A 22,481-nucleotide genomic window follows, 5' to 3' on the forward strand; every position below is an offset into this window, starting at 1 on the left:
TTCTTGCTAGCTATTATTGTGTCAATAGCCGTCATAGTACTAAGTTTCAGTTTTACTGGTTGGGCTTCAAAATTCAGTTTGTCAATTACATCTTCTAAGGCAAATGTTAAGTCACTCTGTGTCCAGTATTGCATATGTAAGTACTTCTCGGTGTCGCTCTTGTATTGAAGACACAAGGACTGGGACAATACTTGAGGTAGCAGAAACACGTTGGGCCTCATTTATCAATCTTGATTTGAGCGCAGAATTGGTCGTAGGAAAGGACCCATGTGTGATTCATGAAACATTCGTATCTGACCAATCTCAGCGTACGAATGAGCGGGCCTTGATAAATGCGGCGGCTGAATTTGATCGTCTTTAACATGTTACGCCCCTAAATATTCCTGTTTCGGAGGTCAAATACGGAGAAAAGGAACGCAGGTTAGAAAATAAACTTTTCCGACTTCCAGCGGTTCCATGGCTCGTGGGACATTTGTTCCAATCAGCAACTCAATTCCAGCCTCAATCTGTGGTAAGGAGATGTGTTTTAAATATGGCCACCTTGTCAGATCCTTATTTGTGGGTATGAGGGTTTTGTGGACTGGCATTGACAACTGAGTATACGCTTTTGGCAACTCAATGAAGCTGTCATCTTCAAGTGCCGCCACCTCCAGCTCTGGAATGATGTAACTACTGACCACCCTCTCCTGTCCCATGGTCCTGAGAAGAATGTTGGCTCTCTTTCCGGATAAATTGAGCTTCTGCTTCAGACTCTCAGTACACAACACTGCAGTACTTCCCTGGTCCAAAAAGGCATATGTGAGAATGATTTTATTGCCCTTCTTTGCCTTTACTTGGACCGGCACAATAGGAAGCTTGCAATCCATCTCACCAGCCCCTGTAGGCCCACTGGAAACCAAGGTGCCGTCCACTGTAGCCTGGACGCTTCTCCCAGCTGGTGCTGTAGTTGCCACACTGTCCTTATGAAGCACAGTCGGGTGTTTTTGGCCACACTTCGAGCAGAAAATCTTCCTTTGGCAATTTTTGCTGATGTGTCCTACACACAGGCAGCGAAAACAAGCACCATTTTCCTTCAGGAAGTCAATTTTCTCCTTGTGTGCCATTTTTTCCAACCGTGCACACACATCCAATGTGTGTCCTCCAGTGCAGCAGGGGTAGATCTTCTTGGCTGGTTGTTTTGTGTCCTTGTCTTTGTTCACAGATTGGGCTGTTCTCCCAACACGATTCACTGTGGTAGCGAAGCTGGTTCCTCTGATTCTGGAGCGAGGGTGAGGTTTGTGTTTCATTTGTTTGGTTGATATAGCAGTGTCCTGGATGTTTCCAAAAACAGGGTCTGTTAATATTTTCACCTGTTTTCCAACATAGTTGGCAATGTCCATAAATCTTGCTCTTCTGTTGTATCTTTCCTGCAGGTCACATGCGTGGCACCTCCAGCGGTCTCGGAGTTTGTAGGGCAGTTTTTTGATGATTTCCAACATGTTTGTGGGCGTGTCATTAGATAATGTTGGAGCGCGTAAGAAGGACCTGGGAGATGTTCTATGTCAGGCAAATGTGTGACTTTAGGCTTCACCGCTGTCTGTGTGGTTTCAGTTGCATTGAGTTGTAGTTTAACTGGCAGTGATGGGACAAATACAGTGGCATTGACATCAAGTTGTTGTTTTGAGCGTGTCCTTTCATAGTATGAGTACACCCGATCTGAAACCTTTGACCTTGATTTACTGCCAACACTGCTTTGTGATTTTATAACACTTAGTTTTGCCATTTCCTCAGTGATTTCATTCTCCAGTAAAAGCTGTTCTCTTTCCTGTGTAGCTTTAATTCTTCTTCTTCCCATGCAAACTGTTCTCTCTTCATCCAGTGCATGTTTTTCCATTAATGCTTTTTGTTTTGCTGCCTACAAGGTCTACAAGAAGGATTCAGCAGAGAGGTCTCACAGCAATCAAGGAGAATTTATTGAATCAAGGTTTGATACACTCATCACAGAGTTCCGAGATTCACCATACCAAAATTACAAGTGTCTCTTAACAGAACTTCCCGTCTTATAACAAAGCTGACAACACCTACACGCCCTGTCGGGTCTTCCCAATACACACTCAGTACATTTACAATCAGTGGCGCCTACTTGGTGTCCAGACGTCATCATGCCCAAATACAGTTCAATTGTTTTCTAAACAGAATGTGTGATTATCAGGCCTCTGTCCCCAGTACACGGCGACCTCGGCCTGTTATTCACTTTCTCAATCACGTTTTCTTCCACAACTACAGGGTTTATTTCCTTTGGCGGTTGCTCAGAAGTATTTGTCTGAAATGGTCATTTATTTGAGTTTTCATGTAGATTTTCCTGTATCCATTTTTCCACTTGTTCCTTGAATGCATCACTGTAATCCATAATGCTAGAAAGCCACTCGTTTTGGTTTTCACCTTCGTCATCAGGAAGTAGTGGCAGTAATTCATTGTGCAGGTCGTTGGCCTTTTTACACAGTGCATTCAAGTTGTTCAGTTGTAAGGGGATTTCGGTTACATTTTCTTTTGATCTCATGTGCGCTTTTATTTGAGGAATAAGCGCTTTCATTTTATTAACGGCACTTTTGCGCTCATGCTGGAGCCGTTCGATTTTATTTCCCACAGCTTTGGCCGTCAGTTTAATTTCCCTTTTTTCTTTTTTCATGTTTGAACATTCAGCAACAGCGTTTATTTGACTCATTTCTGTTAGATTGTATTTTGTATGAAGCAACACAATCACAGTTCATCAAGAGCGCGTTCAAAATCCATCCATAGACATTGCATTTAAATTCATTGACAGAGCAGATTTGATCCAAGCATTCCAACAAGCAATAGGCCTTTAGAAAACATCAGCCGCCACGTATTTATGCCACAAGGTCCCGACATCACAATCAAATAAAGCGCGGAGAAGTTGCGCCACCATCATTGCGCCAATGCAACCAGCGTAACATCCATTTAACACATTGTCCTCATTTGACACAATGCATTCCAATCGTAGCAGATTCCTTAATCCACATAGCAAACAGGTTCAGGCCTACCTGTTTCCAGGTGAATGGATGGTGTAGTGTGGCACTTAGCTGTGGCTCCTTTGTTCTCGGACTAGTCGAGGCGTGATGACTTGGTTCTTTGGCGTGGCTTTGTGATTTTCATTAAACGCCTTTTTTGTTGACAAGATGTTGCGGTTTCCTTGACAAAACCCTTTGGCCGCTGAGAGTATGAGGTAGGGTCCTCAGGTTCGCGGATTTGTGACACGCTAGGAGGCTATGATTACATATACGCTGAAATCCAAATATGCTTTTGTTGCATTTATTATGAAAGAACAGCACAGAGCTATTACAGCGCAATAAAGATGGATGAATGGAATAAGGAAAACCAGTGGATTAAACAGACAAAAGCATATTTGGATTTCAGCGTATATGTAATCATAGCCTCCTAGCGCGTCACAAATCCGCGAACCTGAGGACCCAACCTCGTACTCTCAGCGGCCAAAGGGTTTTGTCAAGGAAGCCGCAACAGTTATCCTTTACCACAGAGTAATATTCATGTCAAGCATTAAGAGGTTATGGACATCGAAAGGGATTTTTAGCATAAAACAGTAACAACAAAATAGAGAGAAGACGGCAATTAGTGCTGCAAGCATTAATAGCTTAAAGCACTTCACACTTCAGACTTTTTCCTAAATAGACATGCTATCAATTCTTATTATTATTCCACAAGCACATGAGTCAGTTTTCTCGAAATAGTCACCTATGTAAGAAGTGTTAGGAACTGAGAATTAGCTTGTAAAATAATTTTGACCTCACAATACCATGTTATTATTTAAGTCACATTAGTTTTGCCATCAGCTTGTGTTTAAAATTGTCTCCGTTTCAGTCTTTTTGCTTCTTGGAATCCAGTGTTTCCATTTTTAGTCTTGCCTTGACGTAGGAGTCGGAAGTAATCTGGCTGGTATCAGGATGGTAGTTGGACCTCGGATGTGATGGCATCAGCTTCCCACCAGGGATGGCAGGATTGGTGCAGCGTTGAGTTTTCACTGTAGCGGCCCCTCGGATTCATTAATTAAGGCGCAGAGAGTTTCAAACGGGTGTCAATTCATTTCTTCAGTCTGCGTGCACCATGCACGATAAGCATTGTGAAAACTACAGAATATAAAACAGAAAAACATAGAAATCTCTGTAGTTTCACAAGTATTTCATACATCAGTCATGTTCACATATTAATTTTGTTTACACCGAATACAACTCATTTAACCCAACTAAGTTCAATGTATTGTAATTTTTCCAAGAATATATATTGCCCTTATCCTTATAACTTGTGCAATAATTTCAAACAAATAGAATAATGACATTACTTATTATACATTAAATAAAATCTCCTCTGATAGTAATACACCCTCCACATTTTCCTACCTCATTCCGCTCTCCAAGTGCGCTAATTACAGGATTGCAGCCATCGGCTAGCTTGCTCTCTAACTCAGTGCACATCTCAGTTTGGAGTTTTAATAATGGGTGATAAAAAAAAAAAAAACCTTAGAAGAAGAAAAACGCTGCTCTTCAAAATTAAAGCAGAACTGACCACAATGTGACATTGACATTTACAGTCTAAATGAATCCACTCCTCCCAGTCATATTAGTACTCATATTGCCCGAGGCAGTGGCCGAGGAGGAAGCGTTGCAGCTATTTATGACTCAGGCCTATTAATAAACCCTAAACCTAAACTTAATTATAATTCATTTAAGAGTCTTGTTCTTAGTCTTTCACATTCAACCTGGGAAACTGTGCAGCCAATTATACTTGTTATAGTGTACCATGCTCCTGGCCAATACTCTGAATTTCTATCTGAATTCTCAGAGTTTCTGTCAAATTTAGTCCTTAAATCTGATAAAGTAATCATTGTAGGAGATTTTAATATTCACATGGACGTTGATAATATTAGCCTTAGTATTGCGTTTATCTCTCTATTAGATTCGACTGCTTTTAGTCAGGGTACATAAACCTTCTCACTGTTTTAATCACAACCTCGACCTTGTTTTGGCTTATGGTGTGGAAATCAATGACTTGATATAGTCTTTCCACAGAATCCTATTCAATCAGACCACTACTTAATAACTTTTGAATTCATATAACAAGACTACTCACCTCTGGGCAAAAGTTTCTATACTAGATGTTTATCTGATAGTGCTGTGACTAAATTTAAGGAAGCGATTCGATCTGCATTTAATATAATGCCTTATCCTAATATTCTAGATTTCTCTACTAACGTTTGTTTCTCTGAAACTGATCACTTTGTTGACAGTGCTGCAGGCTCACTACAAACAACACTTGACTCAGTTGCTCCTTTAAAAAAGAAGAAAATGAAACAGAGGAAGTTAGCTCCATGGTATAACTCACAAACCCGTGAAATAAAACAAGTATCTCGAAAATTGGAAAGTAAATGGCGTTCCACTAAATTGGAGGAATCTCGCTTAGTTTGTCAAGAAAGTATAAAAAATATAAAGATAGAAAGGCTCGCCGTAATGCCAGAGCAGCATGTTATTCATCTTTAATAGAGGAGAATGAGAACAATCCTAGATATTTATTTTAACACCGTAGCCAGGCTGAAAGAGGGCCACAGCTCTTGGCACCAATTTTTCTTCAAACCAATGAACAACTGTATGACCCGATATATTCTTGGACTGCTTTTCTACAGTTAACCTTAACAAATTAACCTCTGCTATTTTGGCATCAAAGCCTTCTACTTGTCTCCTTTACTCTATTCCAACTAAGTTACTTAAAGAAGTGTTACCTTTAGTTAGCACTCCTGTACTAGATATGATTAATATGTCTCTATCAGCAGGTTAGGAACAACAGTCTTTGAAAGAAGCTGTAATTAAACCTCTTCTTAAAAATCCCAGTCTTGATCCAGAGGTACTAGCCAACTATAGACCTAAATCTAACCTTCCTTTTCACTCTAAAATCCTCAAGAAATTAGTCACCAATCAGATGTGTGGCTTTGTACATAATAATGAGTTCTTTGAGGACTTCCAGTCAGGATTTAGAGCGAATCATAGCACTGTGACAGCACTGGTAAATATTACTAATGACCTTCTAATAGCTTCAGACAAAGGACTTGTCTCTGTACTTGTTTTACGAGATCTTAGTACTGCCTTCAACACTATTGACCATCGCATCCTGCTACAGAGACTGGAGCATCTAATTGGCATTAAAGGAACCATATTAATCCGGTTTAAGTTGTATTCATGAGATAGATCCACCATCGCCAGGACCCAGGCGAAGCTCGTCGCCCATCTTAGTCCTTCCGGCGCTGGTGACCGGACCATGACGGCCACCGACAACACCACCCTGCCGTGGACTGACTCCATCACCACCGGATCTCCAGCACCAGCACTCACCGAGTCCCGCTGGCACCCCCAGGGAGCCAAGCCCAAGTCTTTGGCACCCCTCACCTCCTGCCTTCGCCCCGCGGAGTGGCAGTGCTCCATCAGGGAGGACGGAACGGTGCCTCTGGTTCTGGTGAGCTCAACTCCACTCAAGCCGAGTGAACCCTGGTCCGTGGTGAACAGTGGCACTGGGGCTAGCCCATCTCTCCCCCCTCCGCCTCCAGATCTACCACTGGATAACAGTTTTGACGTCCTAAGCGTGCAGGATTTCCCTCCGCTGGGTGTGTGCTCCAGCTCGTCACCTCCAGGCAGACGGTGGAACAGCACATTCCCTCTGTGATGGTTGTCGGGATCTCGTTGGTCAGGCATATGAAGGTACGCGGCAGCCAGACCTTCTGCCGCCCTGGAGCCCTCATTAGGGGGGTTGAGTCCTTGGCCCTCCAGTTGTGTTCACAGCACAACTCGACCTCCACGCTGGTCCTGCAGGTCGGTACCAACTATTTAAAGAACTGCCAGTTCGAGGTCCTCAAGCGGGACTTCAGGTCCATGGTGAGACGCCTGCTAGACACGGGGAAGCGACTCATTATTTCCGTCTCGCTTCCCCCGCCGCGTTTTGGTGACGCCTCCGCCAGCTGCACATGTGGCTTAAAGCATACTGCCTGGGGAAAAGTATTCCATTTGTGGACAACTTTACAGCTTTTTTTAACAAACACAACGGCCTGCACCCTTACCAGGAGGGGTCAAGATTTTTACTTGTCAACAGTGACCTAACTGTCCAGTCCTGCACCACCACAACCTCCTGACAACAACCCAGTGTTGGGATCAGGATGCAGAGTCACAGTTTAATACACCTCTCTGTGCTGCCCTTACCAGAGAGGCACAGGAAACAGAGTTGCTGTCTTACACACCTCACTGCACTCCCTGTGGAGCACTTTCCAGCTCAGTATTCCATACAAGCGCTGTGTGCCTCACGGTCATCTAAATTAATTAAATAAAAAATTGACAGAAGAGGAGCTATATAGAAAAACTTATTACAAATCAACACCAAATCTGCAATAATGCAACAAAATCAAAAATAAAATGTGGACTTTTAAACATCAGATCTCTGCCATCTAAAGCTGTATTAATAAATTATCTGATATCAGATAACCATATTGATTTACTCTGTAGGTATTTTGGGTTTAATTGGATCAATAGTGTGACTATCAAATGAAATATTTGATAAAGAAAATTAATAAAGAAAAATTACTAAAAATGAATAACTTTAATTTATTTAAAAAACGTCACACGAAGAATAAATCAAATGTAGGGCCTTGACTCACGTTCAGATTATGCGATTGAGTATTCTCAATAAACTTATCGTTAATCAAGGAAATATTAGTTATCACCGATAATTATCAAAGATAATAATAAAAATGACTCTAGTTAAACCAGAGTTCCTCGGGGCACCATCGTCATAGACGGAGTGATAACTAATATCAAAGTCTCATAAAATATATTAAACTACTAATTAAGGGTTAAACACCGATAAATGTAATTGTTTAATTAGTTGAAGGATTTAAAAGTTATTTTCTTAGTAGAAGCTGGCTCATTCATCTTTGTGTAATATTAAATAAACAGACATATGGTAAACACAAACATTTATTAACAGATTAATAAATGCAACAAACAAGACACAATAAAGCTAACAGCATATTGTGTGTTTGTGTGTGTGTGTGTGTGTGTGTGTGTGTGTGTGTGAGAGAGAGAGAGAGAGAAAGAGAAGTGGTGGGGGCTCGGTCCCCTGCAGAGAAGGTGTGAACAATTAAGTTACATGAAGCACCAAAAGCCTGATCTCTCGGTTCTTATGACAAAGTTACAATTGTTTCTAGCCGTTCATAAAGTCCTATAACATGTAGTAACGCCCAGTTGGTGATTAGTTACCAGTCCATGAGATGGGAGATGTTTTGCGTTGCTTGATGCCAGCAGATGGGTTGAAGAAAGGAAGCTGGAAGCTTGTCTTAGTTGTTCTTAGGCAAAAGAGGACTCGGATCGCTCTGTGCTGTGCTCAGTTGAGGATAACCGGTTGGTTAACCTTTGTGGTGATCCTACGCCATAGGCCAGGTACAGGGCCAAGGGGACAGCTGGAAGCTGGTCTCCTGGATCCGCAGGATCGCGTCGAGTTGAGTGAAGAGCAGGAGAAAGATCGGGAGGAAGAGGGAGGAAGAGATTGTGTGTTTCACTTTATATAGGCCCGGGTGATGTCATCGCCAATGAACAGTTTGGGTGCCTTGGAGAATTCACACCTGGGTGTGACCTGTTGTGGGGGAGAAGGCATGGCAGCCAGGCTTTTGGGCCTAGTCTTTGAGGTCTTTGTTATAGCAGGCTTTGGGCCTACTTTTAATCAAACTGACAGTTCGAGTTAATCCAGAAAATGAACAATCATCTTTGGGTGCCGGTTGCACCTACATATCCCCCCGATGTCCTTGAGACTGCACCCGATGTGTGGTTTTAAGGGCATCTTTCACCGTCCATAGATGTACAGAGTTCATTTGTCGGTTCATTTAGTGTTTGCAACGTTTTGGGCAGTTATTTCACCAACTGGGAATTGGCTAAACACTACTAATATCTCGACTAGGCAAGAACAAAAGTTACAAAACAAAATCTAAACATTACAATGGCACTATACGAAATACATAATAAACATTGATTCTCAACTACTCTTAAGGTTAGTGAGAACAGAAGTGTTAGTTTCCGAAATGTCTTAGGGTGAGATACAGATGAGATGCAGCTGTCAGTTGCATGAGGACAGGTGTATGACTGGTGCTTCAATCATGAGATGTGTCCTAAACCAGTGTTTACCAGTGAGCTTATTTCAAAATACAAGGAGCTGATCCAAAAGTATTTGCAAAGTTTGTACAAGGTGTTAAGTCCAGTTACAATTTGGGTCTTATTGAGTTTGCTGCGGCTGCTAACAAATCAAAGTTTACCAATTTAACTGTAAGAAAGGTAAGGCTGCTGAGCTTGCATTAATCTTACTATCAGTACAGACGGACTGTTACCTACAAAACCGAGAGAAGCGGACTCTGGAGCTCTGTTGTTTGAAGTTCTTCGTAACTCGTGGCTCAGGGCTGTAACGCTGCCTGTAGCCGTGTACAGAAAGACACTCAGAGGCGCTGTCACTGTCGGATTCTGAGCTGCAGTCAGAGATGCTGTGGTCATCATCTGAGCAGTGGTTTGGCAGGTCATTATGCTGGGCCAGGATCTCAGAATATGGCCTTCTACAGCTCCTGCTCTGGGCATGACTATCCCGTGGCAGCTGGTGGACATGGCGTTTACGCTCTGCGTCCCTATGCTGGGTTTTGTCCCCCCTTTTCGATCTGTTCTGAGGGTGGGGTTCTGAGACAGCAGGTCTGTTTGACCTCACTGTGTTTGAGCTGCTGGAAGCAGATGTTGTTTCCCTTGCTTTGCAATTGACAACAGTTTCCCAAGCCACCTGTGCTATTTTCCTAACCTCGTTAAGAGAGAGGTTATCTTTTCTTGTCTCAAGAATAACGTGCGTACGTATACAAGGATGAAGATTCTGCAAGTACAGGGACTTAAAGGTTGGGTTCTCTTCTAAGCCTGGTGCATTCCTTCCCTGAAAGTATACGTGTCTCAAACGTCTGTAATAGTCTCTGGGACTCTCTTGACGGGAATGTTTAATTTGACTAGCTGCAACCAAAGAAGCGATTTCGTCTGCAGTAGAAGCAAATTCTTCTATCAGTGCATGACGGAGCTCATTGTAGTCATTTCTGACTATGGCAGGTTGAGACTGTATAACTTTGTGGACAGCTTTTGAGCTGGTTTTCCACACAAGTTTAACTTTCTCTCTCTGTGTTGCATTGGGCAAGTCAATAAGATTTTCATCTAATTCCCTAAAATGGTCCTCAATGTTATGATCGCAGTTGTCTGGATCAAACACGTCCATATATTTAGCTAGAAGCTCAAGCTCTTCAAGGCGGGGACATTGTGAGGTCACCGTTTGTGAAGGCAAGACTATGCTAGCTCTGTCATCACTCTCAAAGTGATGCAGTGAGGAGGTAGAGCAGGACTGAACTTCCCTGGTCGGCTCTGGAGAGGGCGTTAATCTCTAATTGAGGGAGGAATTTGAATTTGAAAGGCCAGAATCAGCAAGGCTGAACGACTTTGGTGGGGCAAGAGTTTCTGATCTAAGCCCTAACAATTCCTTTTTGTGTGAGAAGAGCTCTGACTCTGCTGAGTGCAAATCTTCCAAATAACACATGACTTTGTGATTTGCTATCTGAACTTCACTAATGAGATTAGCATTTTGAGCTTTAAGGGATTCTATCTCCTTTTCTAATACTGTTTTGCTCTGACAGACAATGTTAGTTTGCCGGTGGAAGTTCAGGAGCAAACATCTCAACACTGACCCTTTAGATGTGTCACTGAGAAGGGAGTCTATTTCTTTACTGCACTCACTTAAGTTCAATGTGTTAATGAACTCAGGGTAGCCAGGTTTAAGGCTCTGTGCTAGGGAAGAAATGAAATTCTCTACACGTGGGTTCTCCATTGTGTTAAAATGGAAGGTGAGATTAACTTGTTGTCTAGTACAACAATGCAATTGTTTTGGCTCTGGTGTTGCTTGGCAGACACCTTGTGATGTGACTTGGGTAGTACACTAGCCTAAAACAACAGTTCCTCTGATCTACAGTATGTGGGTAGCTTGCTTCCTGCACGGGGAGGGGCAACTACAGCACCATGTGATTCTGGGTAAAGAATTTACACCAACTGAGATGCGGGGCCGTCAGTCAGGGAATTATATCTGTAAAGTACTACTCAAGCTGAGACACGAGGAAGAAACAGCTGGGCATGAAATTTTATTTCACAGGGCTGGTAGCACACTGTGGCTCTATCTCTCTCCACTCAGGTTGAAATGCAAGGCAGTTCCAACAGTTCAAGCTCTCGGGTTCATAGGGCCGGGGGCACGCTATGAGTTAAGGGGAAGGAGCACTTAATTTAGCAACAACTTATGACAAGACTCATTAGATTGCATTGAATATGTGATATTCAAAGGCTAAACCAAACTTGAAAAGCTATCAACAATAGCAAAATCTTAATGGTAACTATCAGGCTTACAGAGGTTATCAATATTCTCAAATCGATTTAGCTAAATTTGGAGAATTAATCAAATAACACCACTTTATACGTAAGTACAGCTGGATGTCTACTCCTGTGGAAGAAGAGTGGGGTTCAATGGAACGACTTTGGAAAATTTTGGATGAAAAATCCAAAAATTGTAAAATGTCCAAAAATATGACGAATATTAATATCACACAATTCTGAAATATTGCCAAGCCAACATAACTAGCCTTACACGGGGCACCAATGTAGGTACTTTGGGTTTAATTTGATCAATAGTGTGACTGTCAAATGAAATATTTGATAAAGAAAATTAATAAAGAAAAATTACTAAAAATTAATAACTTTAATTTATTTAAAAAACGTCACACGAAGAATAAATCAAATGTAGGGCCTTGACTCACGTTCAGATTATGAGATTGAGTATTCTCAATAAACTTATCGTTAATCAAGGAAATATTAGTTATCACCGATAATTATCAAAGATAATAATAAAAATGACTCTAGTTAAACCAGATTCCTCGGGGCACCACCGTCATAGACGGAGTGATAACTAATATTAAAGTCTCATAAAATATATTAAACTACTAATTAAGGGTTAAACACCGATAAATGTAATTGTTTAATTAGTTGAAGGTTTTAAAAGTTATTTTCTTAGTAGAAGCTGGCTCATTCATCTTTGTGTAATATTAAATAAACAGACATATGGTAAACACAAACATTTATTAACAGATTAATAAATGCAACAAACACACACATTTGCTGTTAGCTTTAGTTAGTTTATTGTGTCTTGTTTGTGTGTGTGTGTGTGTGTGTGTGTGTGTGTGTGTGTGTGTGTGTGTGTGTGTGTGTGTGTGTGTGTGTGTGTGTGTGTGTGAGAGAGAGAGAGACAAAGAGAGGTGGTGGGGGCTCGGTCCCCTGCAGAGAAGGTGTGAACAATTAAGTTACATGAAGCACCAAAAGCCTGATCTCTCGGTTCTTATGACAAAGTTACAATTGTTTCTAGCCGTTCATAAAGTCCTATAACATGTAGTAACGCCCAGTTGGTGATTAGTTACCAGTCCATGAGATGGGAGATGTTTTGCGTTGCTTGATGCCAGCGGCTGGGTTGAAGAAAGGAAGCTGGAAGCTTGTCTTAGTTGTTCTTAGGCAAAAGAGGACTTGGATCGCTCTGTGCTGTGCTCAGTTGAGGATAACCGGTTGGTTTACCTTTGTGGTGATCCTACGCCATAGGCCAGGTCCAGGGCCGAGGGGACAGCTGGAAGCTGGTCTCCTGGATCCGCAGGATCGCGTCGAGTTGAGTGAAGAGCAGGGGAAAGATTGGGAGGAAGAGATTGTGTGCTTCACTTTATATAGGCCCGGATGATGTCATCGCCTGGGGTCAATTCAGCCAATGAACAGTTTGGGTGCGTTGGAGAATTCACACCTGGGTGTGACCTGTTGTGGGGGAGAAGGCATGGCAGCCAGGCTTTTGGGCCTAGTCTTTGAGGTCTTTGTTATAGCAGGCTTTGGGCCTACTTTTAATCAAACTGACAGTTCGAGTTAATCCAGAAAATGAACAATCATCTTTGGGTGCCGGTTGCACCTACAACTCTGTCTGACTGAAACCTGGCTGTGTCATGAAGAATATGTTAGCCTTAATGAATCCACTCCTCCCAGTCAAATTAATACTTATTTTCCTTGAGGCAGTGATAATAATAGCCTTAGTATCGCGTTTATCTCTCTATTAGATTCGAATGGTTTTAGTCAGAGTTTACATAAACCTACTCACTGTTTTGACCACAACCTCGACCTTGTTTTGGCTTATGGTGTGGAAAGTAAAGACTTAATAGTCTTTCTACAGAATCATATTTTATTAGACCATTATTTAATAACTATTGAATTCATATTACGGGACTACTCACCTCTGCGCAAAAGTTTCTACACTAGATGTTTATCTGATAGTGCTGTAACGCCTTATCCTAATATAGAGTTCCAGTGACATCATCGGCGTTGTTATAGGTTAAATACCTGGATCTCCAAACCAGTTAGTTGGACCAGTCCCAGCCCGGTCAGATGCGTACATGAACTGATTAAGCCTCTTGGGTGAGATGTGAAATGTCTTTCTAGATAAATAACCAAGTCCAGTTGATTTTGACTGAAATTGCTTTGGGGATATATTTGGGTTAAGGGCATACTCAGGTTTCACACACCATGTAAACACCTTACCCCAGGTAAAATCGTAGTTCTCATACCCAGGTTAACAGACCTAAATAACTCATTACCCCGATTATTTGTGAATGTAAATAGCATGCTGGGGTTAATATTGGGTTTCAGTTCACTTACCAGCCCCGCCAGGGAGTTGAAGGCCGCACCACCTACCTGCTGAACAGTCTACAGTCATCTGGACAAGCCTGCGAGCACTGTGAGAATCATGTTCTTTAACTTCTCCAGTGCATTCAACAGCATCCGTCCAGCTCTACTGGATCAGAAGATGGCTGTGATGCAGGTGGAGGCCCCCATCGTGTCCTGGATTGTGGATTACCTGATGGGCAGACCACATTATTTACATCTGCAACACTGAGGCCCCACAGGGGACTGTCCTCTCTCCCTTTCTTGTCACCTCTTCACCTCAGACTTCAACTATTGCACCTTCAGAAGTTTTCTGATGACTCAGCAATAGTTGGCTGCATTTGAAAGGGGGATGCAAGTGAATACAGGACTGTTGTGGAGTTCGTAGTGGATCTGAGGAGGGTGAAAACACGTGTGAACCCTGTCTCCATCCAGGGGGTCCCTGTGAGAACTGTAGAAAAGTATAAGTACCTGGGGGTGTACTTCAATAATAAGTTGAACTGGACTAGAAACGCAGAGGCGGTCTACAAAAAGGGCCAGAGTTGACTCTTCTTCCTGAGGAGGCTGAGGTCCTTTAACATCTGCCAGACGATACTGAGGATGTTATATATATATATATATATATAAATTGTTTTATATTTCTGTTTTTCCAAATATATAGTATATTGTATGCATATATTGTTGTTGTTAATATGTTGTTTGTATATCTGGAGTTTGCAACGAAAATAATTTCCCTCTAGGATTATTATAGTATTTCTGATTCTGATTCTGATTCATGCTCTGTGGGTTATATCTCCCCCTCCCCACTCAACAGCAGTGGCTTTTGACCTGGAAATAGAACAAACCAGGAATCAACGTGAAAAAAACAACAATAGAGCGCTACCTTTAAACCGAGGTAGGACTTTCCTACCGCAAGAAACATCATTACCAAGAAGACCCGTTTCTTGACAAAAGTGAACAGGGAAATTAAGCTGTATTCAAGATTCAAGATTCAATTCAAGATTCAAGAGGCTTTATTTATCCTGAGGGAAATTATTTTGCAACAGTTTCAATACAAAGGTGGGAAAGGATCAGAGTAACAATAAGCATAAACATAAATCAAATCAAAATAAAGCTAAGATCAGATAAATCAAGCAACGAACTAAGTGTGACAGAGTGCAACAGACATCGTGGTTAAGCGTAGGTATATACAATATACAACAATACGCACTGTGCAGTTTAGCAGCAGATTGGAATGAAATAAGTACAAACTAAATAAGTGAGAAGGAGTGATAAGTTATGAGTGTTAAACATGTTAAAAATGTAGCAGCATTTCCTACAGAACTAAGTGACAGTATGGCACAGTGGAGTGTAGCAGCATTTCGTACTGAAGTAAGTTACAGTAAGTTACAGTAAACCACAGTGAAATGTAGCAGCATGTCCTAAAGCACAGTAAGTGTATCAGCAGATAGTTACAGTACCATTAATAAATAAATAAAGTGATGTAGTGATGTAGTGGTGATGTAGTGGTGATATAAGGAGACAGTGTAAAGTGTAGCAGCAAACTGCATTCTGACCAACTGCATGTTGGCGGAGTGCCACCTATTGTACCACTGTAATAACCAGTTCAGACCAAAGATTCACAACGCAATGAAACAGAATATTGCAGGTGAAAGTTGCAGCGGTGTGAACTGACCCGTCTCATCTGGACTCGAACTGGCTGATGTTGTCGCCTGAAAGTCAGCTTGTCAAATCCCCAGCAGCTGGTTTTAGAACGTAACACACGCCTGAGCAAAGTCCGGTCACTGACAAACTTTCAGCTGGTTGAAAAGGCCGTTTTGGACTAGGCTAAATGAGCATGTGTGAGAGAGATGGAGAGAGGGAAAACGGACACAGAGAGAGAGGGGGTTGAGCGAGCAATACAATGAATAAAGAGGGGAGCGCCATAATCCAGAACAAAGCAGTGAATCAGAGAAATAAAATGGTATTTTCACCGCTTTATCACAACTAGAAATGCAGCTGTCATCATTGATATTTTATAATGCTACAAATTATATCCAGCTATGAAAAAACCCCAGAAAAATCGGAGATACAGAGAGGCATTGCTATGGAGATGGTACACCATCTCGCCTCATCTCACTGGTCTGTACAGGCAGGTTTCAGACTGTTGCAGACTTGCACATTGCACACACTGATCTCATTAAAATGACACAAAGATGTTGAAAATCTTCAAAAGTTTCTTGTTAAAACCACAGCAAAACCAGTATGTTGGCATGGCCATCAGTGTTGGCTTAAAAATTACAAAAGATATAGGCAGATACGTCGGTCTCTAGTGATTGGTTGGGGAAAAGCAAATCCCCCTCCCAAGAAGAAATCGGTTAAAGTGGAGGCAATGTCAGACTGAAGATGGAATCAAAGTGTAATGAGTTGACAATTCTGAATGATATCAGGCAAAATTACTGGTCCCCCCTGTAAAACTCTGACAGAACCTGAGGGTGATGTAGGCTGCTGTCATTCCGTAACCATGGAAGATAAACTGTAACTATGCAGATTTAGAATTTAACTATAAACAGGAGTGTTAATCAAACTAAGCTATATAACTTTCAAGCATAACAGGAAGTCCACGTAAAACAAAGGAAAGTAGGTAGGCTTTATTATTGTTGTATATGTTAAATGAGTATTGTGTAGGTTATTATTTGGTAGATGACTTCATAGGTATTATTTGGCATTAGCTTGTTAGCTAGCTGTATCAGTCAACCCTGTTGTTCAAATCATTTATATGCCTGGGTGTTGATTCTGTTTTAGCTTAGTTGATCTTATTGGTTTACGTATCATGGTTGAGCTAGCTTTACCGTGACTTTTTGTCACAACAAAGTATAAATAGAAAATAAATAGAAATATGGAAATATACCTTTTAAACTAATGCTGTTGGTCCTAATTCTGTATTAAATTTATTATCTTTTACCATAACAAATGTGGCATATATAGGCCCTTACTAATTGTGTTTATGGCTTGTGTTGATTTTTTAAAATTTTAATTAATGTGTGTTAAGTCACTGTCTATTGCTGAAGGACGTAACACAATGGCGATTGAGCCTATGGCCAACTGATGAAAGTATTGCAATAATTAGCTGTATTATAAACTGGGCCTGTAGTGACATTCCCTGAAAAAAATGGCTGTATTACAGTATTTTCCCATTGTGTAGACCCAATCACAATGTTTGTTTACAATCACTTGGTTGACAGCGACACTAAGCAAAAGGGGGCAGGCACAACAGAATTGTCAGATAGGTTGGACAGCCTTGCTTAAATATCTTTAAACATTACAATTACAGCTAAAAATGACAACAGTAATCAACAGGTCTGCAGATTTTACATATGTCCGCGATGTAAATCAACTGCCTGCTGTCCAGCGTTGGTCTACACACAATTTCCTGGCGGAAGTCATCCCAAAGGATCAATCAAGAGAAGTCAAAGTCTAGGTCTAATACATTGAACTAGACTCCCATAGATTTAAATTCAATTAAATTGTAATTATAGTGTCAAATTATAACAAAAAGTATCTCATGGCAGCTTCCATATAGAGTTGGTCCAAAGTCCTTAAGATTTCAGCATTGGTTGATTTAATATATACGTTTATAAATATTGCAATTTTATCAGTGGGCCATAATCTCAATCACCTGTGTGTAACTTAAAGCATTACATAGGCACTTAACAGACATTTATTTAAATTAAAAAACTGCATCTGTCTTGCCTGCATATTTGAGGATGTAGGTTTAGAGTATAACGTTAGTCGGCTATAAGCTGGGTAATCTCAACATATTGACCCAGGTATACATACATCGAATACTTGACATAGAAAATAAGCGTAACTGAGTACTCAAAACCGTCCAAAATGTGATATTGAGCTGGGGAACATATTGTAGGACCCTGGGAGCATAGATACACACCTGTCCTATTCACATAAGCATGCACACAATAGAGAAATACAGCATTCCATTTTGTTAATAATGAAATAAAATAAATAAATACAATGTTATGTAAATGTTACAGTAATAATGTGCAGATACGATATATGATATGATGTGATTTCAGAATGAAACTCCATAGATAGCACAAGACAAGTACAATACAAAATTTAAAAAGTCAGTTTATATACAAAACATTTCTGCCAGTGCATCCTCAGGCTGGAGGAATAGCGATAACAACTCAGATTGGGATTTACCACAATGATACTGTTCCCAGATATCTCCAGTCGTTTCATAAATTTAAACATAAGATTTCGTAAAAGAGCATGGAATGTGCTCACTCCTGCAGTGACAAACCTCTAGCTGATTTTTTGTATCCTGACCATAAATGGGTGGTGTAAAGAGTTTTATAATGTGCTTCAAACAGGGCTACTGCCACCTGTGTTGAAAAGCTGAACTTGCGTGCAATGGTGTTTGCCTGGGTGTATAGTTTGAAGCATTGCCTATACACATTATCATCATCATTACTCAACTGATCATTTAAAAAATGTCCAAGGTATTTAGTCACTCTACATAGCTCAAGAATATTGCCAGAAGGTTTTATCTGTAATTGACAGATGTGGATACGTGTTAAGAGTTAGCATGGTTGCATTTTGCGACCAAAATTTGAGTGTGCAAATTAATTTTACGTCTAGTCGCACATGCGCAACTAGATGTCTCACCATATTAATATGTAAGTGGCTAAACAGCAACAGAGTTATACTTTACCTCTGTGAGTACTGTAGGCTACACCTCTGCTAACACAAGCACTATGCAAAGACACCTCAGCACCAAAACATCTCTCTGCTAAAATCAACCCCCCTGTAAAGAAAATACTGACATTTTAAAATCGTTTTAAAATCTCGTTGCGTTTCGTTCTTGTGGGATCAATATTGTGTATCGTCTCGTCACACACTAAATGTATGGTAACTTTTTTAATAATGTACTGTCATGACAGTGATGTCTTCTATGTTGCATATTCAAAAGAGCACAATAAAAATGTGACACTGAATTTGAAACAGCGCATTGTAATTTCTGTATCTTTTATTGATTTACGGTTTGTGCCCCGAAAATTTCTGGTTGCGCTCCTAAAATTTCTGGGCGCGCCCCTAAAATTTTCAGTTGGGGGCCACAGTGCTCCTACTGTAAAAAGTTAGTCTGGAGCCCTGGGTTATACTAAGGAGGATTTCACTTTCAGTCATGAAGCACTCAACAGGAAATTGTCTGTCAGATGTGGTCTCACTTACTGGAGATATTCCGTAAAGGATCACAACTACGTTTTTCAGTAGGTACTTTATGACCGTATTAATATAGTTTTACACCAAGACATTTACACATTAAATGCAAAGACAAAAACAAACACAGAATTGTTTCACATGTTTGTCTATAACCCGAACACAGTAAATTAATGATTGTGAATGTATGTTACAGTTGCCATGGATGAAATCAAGCTGGCCTGTCCAAGCTCAGACGAATGTGGACTTCAGGAGGTCACGACTAAGATGGACCCCCTGCTAGACCTGCGCAAACAAATCATACAGCTGCTCTGCACGTCACTTAGTGACAGCTCCATCAGGGTTAGTATAAAATAATGGGTCTGTGTAAATCATAAATAAGTCATAGAGTGTGGTCTTTACCTACTCTATATGTAAAGTGTCTTGAGATAACTTTTGTTATGAATTAGCACTGTAAATAAGATCAAATTGAATATACAATCATGTAGAGCTGGGGACCGAGCTGGCTATATTCTCCTGTATTATTTATTTGTTATCATATGTTACTGTATAATATACTGTTAATGCCTTTAGGTAGCAAAAGGAAATGGACAAGGCATAGAAGCCTCAGTTTTTAATATGAAGCAATATGTGAGAGTTGTAAAACCCCAATTCAGATGAAGTTGTGACGTTGTGTAAACCAGAATACAATGATTCCCAGATCCTTTTCATCATATATTCAATTGAATACACTACAAAGACAAGATGTTTCATTTTTGCAAATATTCACTCAATTTGAATTTGATGCCTGCAACACGTTCCAAAAATGCTGGGACAGGAACAACAAAAGACTGGGAAAGTTGAGGAATGCTCCAAAAACACCTGTTTGGAACATCATCATGACTGGGTATAAAAGGAGCATCCCTGAAAGGTTCAGTCGTTCACAAGCAAGGATGGGGCAAGGTTCACCACTGTGTGAACAATTGCGTGAGGAAATAGTCTTAACAATTTAAGAACAGCGTTTCTCAACGTATAGTTGCAAGGAATTTAGGGATTTCATCATCTACAGCCCATGATATCATCAAAAGATTTAGAGAATCTGGAGAAATCTCTGCACGTAAGAAGCAAGGCTGAAAACCAACACTGAATGACTGTGACCTTTGATCCCTTAGGCGTCATTGCATTAAAAACCAACATCTTTCTGTAAAGGATATTAAGAGGAAAAGGACGATCAGGATTGTTATCAGCCCAAAGTTCTAAAGCCAGCATCTGTGATGGTATGGGGGTGTGTAAGTGCCCATGGCATCATGGGTAACTTGCACATCTGTGAAGGCACTACTGATGCTAAAAAGTTCATACAGGTTTTAGAGCAACATCTGCTGCCATCCAAGCAACGTCTTTTTCAGGGACGTCTCTGCTTTTTTCAGCAATACAATGACAGGACACATATTGCACATGTTACAACAGCGTGGCTTCGTAGTAAAGGAGTACAGATACTAGACTGGCATGTCTGCACTCCAGACATGTCAAGACAATTGAAAACGTGTGGCGCGTTATGAACTGCAAAATGCGACAACAAAGACTGTTGAGCAACTGAAGTCGTACATCAAAAAAGAATGTGAAATAATTCCACTTACAATGCCTCATCAGTTAGTGTCCTCAGTTCCCAAACAGTTTTTGAGTGTTGTTAAAAGGAAAGGTGATGTAACACAGTGGTAAATATGCCCCTGTCCCAGTTACAGGCATCCAATTCTAAATTAGTGAATATTTACACACCCATAGTCCTCCGGGTTTACAGACTTTGCTTGATTGACAGATCCCACCTGTTAGGGACGGGACAATTCATTGTCGTTGTCACTCAGCTGCTGGGACAAATAAAATTGGCGGCTACAATTGAAACAGAACGGGACATAAAGTCATTGCCAAACCCGTCAAAATAAATGTAAAATATTAATTCAGACTAAATATATTTTTCATGGAAAAGCAATACTTTCATTATGTACCCCTTAAAATGCCCCAGGGGTGTATTATTATTATTTTTTTAAATATAGCTTTTAATAAAGAGTCTAGAAATTCAACCTTTAACCTTTCAAAAACCTTCACTAGTATAAATGTGCAGTGTGAGGTATTGTTACAGTATGAGTGGTTGAGAATTTAGCAGAGCAGCTGTAGATTCATGAGTCCATGTGATGTATTTCTAAGGTGATGCAGGAGGAGCTGCAGCTCAGGCAGAGGAGCTCGTACTACTTAGAAATCCAACGTGATGACTTGCTACCAACTACAGATGAGAACATTTTACATTTGTCTGACAGCACGGTGTGGTCTCTCATGGACCAGCGGAAGCTGCAGCGTGCCATGTCCCTGGCTAACATCCACGTGAAGTTTCTCCTCACTTTTCAGGGAATGCTCTATGAAGAGATTATCACGGGCAGTCATGAGCTGTGGACCTTCATCATGAAGTATGACCAGGGCCTAGTGGAGAGTGACATGGCAGCTGCTACACAGCAGAGATTGCAGCAAATCCACCAGTATGAGAAAAACTTTAAGAGCAGCATGACTCGGAATCTCGGCCCCTTGGACCTGCAGAACCAACTCACCCCTAACACAGGCAATTTCCCCATACAACAGCTCAGTGCATCAGTGGCCCTCAAGAGGCCGGTGATATTTAATAGGTCTGAGTCATGCACAACATCCAACACTGTGCATCTGTGTTGGCAAGTCGCAGAAGAACAGTCTAAGGAGCTGAACCAACAGTTTGAGATCCACGTAAACAGTCTTCACCCAAACAATGCTGAACTTGACAAACCACCTTATTCTACGTTGTCGTACAACTTACAGGTCAGCAACCTGATACCTGACAGCTACTATAGATTCTCTGTCAAGAGAGTAGATGTTGTAAACTTGGTGTATGGATTGTGGATCGACACCATCATCCTGAAAACTGAAGCTTTTTCCAAGTGAGAGCAAGATGTCCCTTTTTTAACATAAAAAGAATGGAGAGAATTAACAGCCTGTGTATATTAAGAGAAAAATATATATTTAACCTGCTTTCTTGCAAATAAAATAACTTGTAGGATTTCCTGAATTGAAAACAGTGTTGGTGCATGATACAATGGTTGGTCAAAATAACTTGGCTATTGGTGGCCAATGAAGAAATATAAAAAATACACACACATGGCCCATCGGCGCCATAAGATGTTGATTTGGCGTAAGGAAGTACAAAGTCAAAACATATTAAATACAAAAAAAAATGAGAGAAGATGATCAAGAACAAAATCATCAAAGCCTAAAATGCCCAAGGTGTTAATCCAAAAATGTTTTTTTTTATGACTACCCAGGTTCTACCCCTCTCTAAAGACCAACTGTACAACTACAGCAACTGCTCGGCAGAAAACAGCAGACAGACACAGTTAGAGATTAGCTGGTGAACATAGAGTGCTGGAGGGG

General features: G+C 40.9%; 1 protein-coding gene across 1 annotated transcript; it reads left to right on the forward strand.

Annotated features, from left to right (window-relative positions):
* Positions 1–6,752: 6,752 nt before the first annotated feature.
* LOC310965483 (fibronectin type III domain-containing protein 11-like) lies at positions 6,753–21,995 on the forward strand (the record flags this gene model as incomplete). Its single annotated transcript, XM_083939103.1, has 3 exons — positions 6,753–6,999; positions 19,252–19,397; positions 21,237–21,995. 3 exons carry the CDS (start codon positions 6,753–6,755, stop codon positions 21,993–21,995), a joined length of 1,152 nt encoding a protein of 383 aa, XP_083795229.1.
* Between the last annotated feature and the right edge of the window lie 486 nt (positions 21,996–22,481).

Source organism: Echiichthys vipera (assembly GCF_963691815.1).
Source record: "Echiichthys vipera genome assembly, chromosome: X".
NCBI classification, from domain to species: Eukaryota; Metazoa; Chordata; class Actinopteri; order Perciformes; family Trachinidae; genus Echiichthys; species Echiichthys vipera.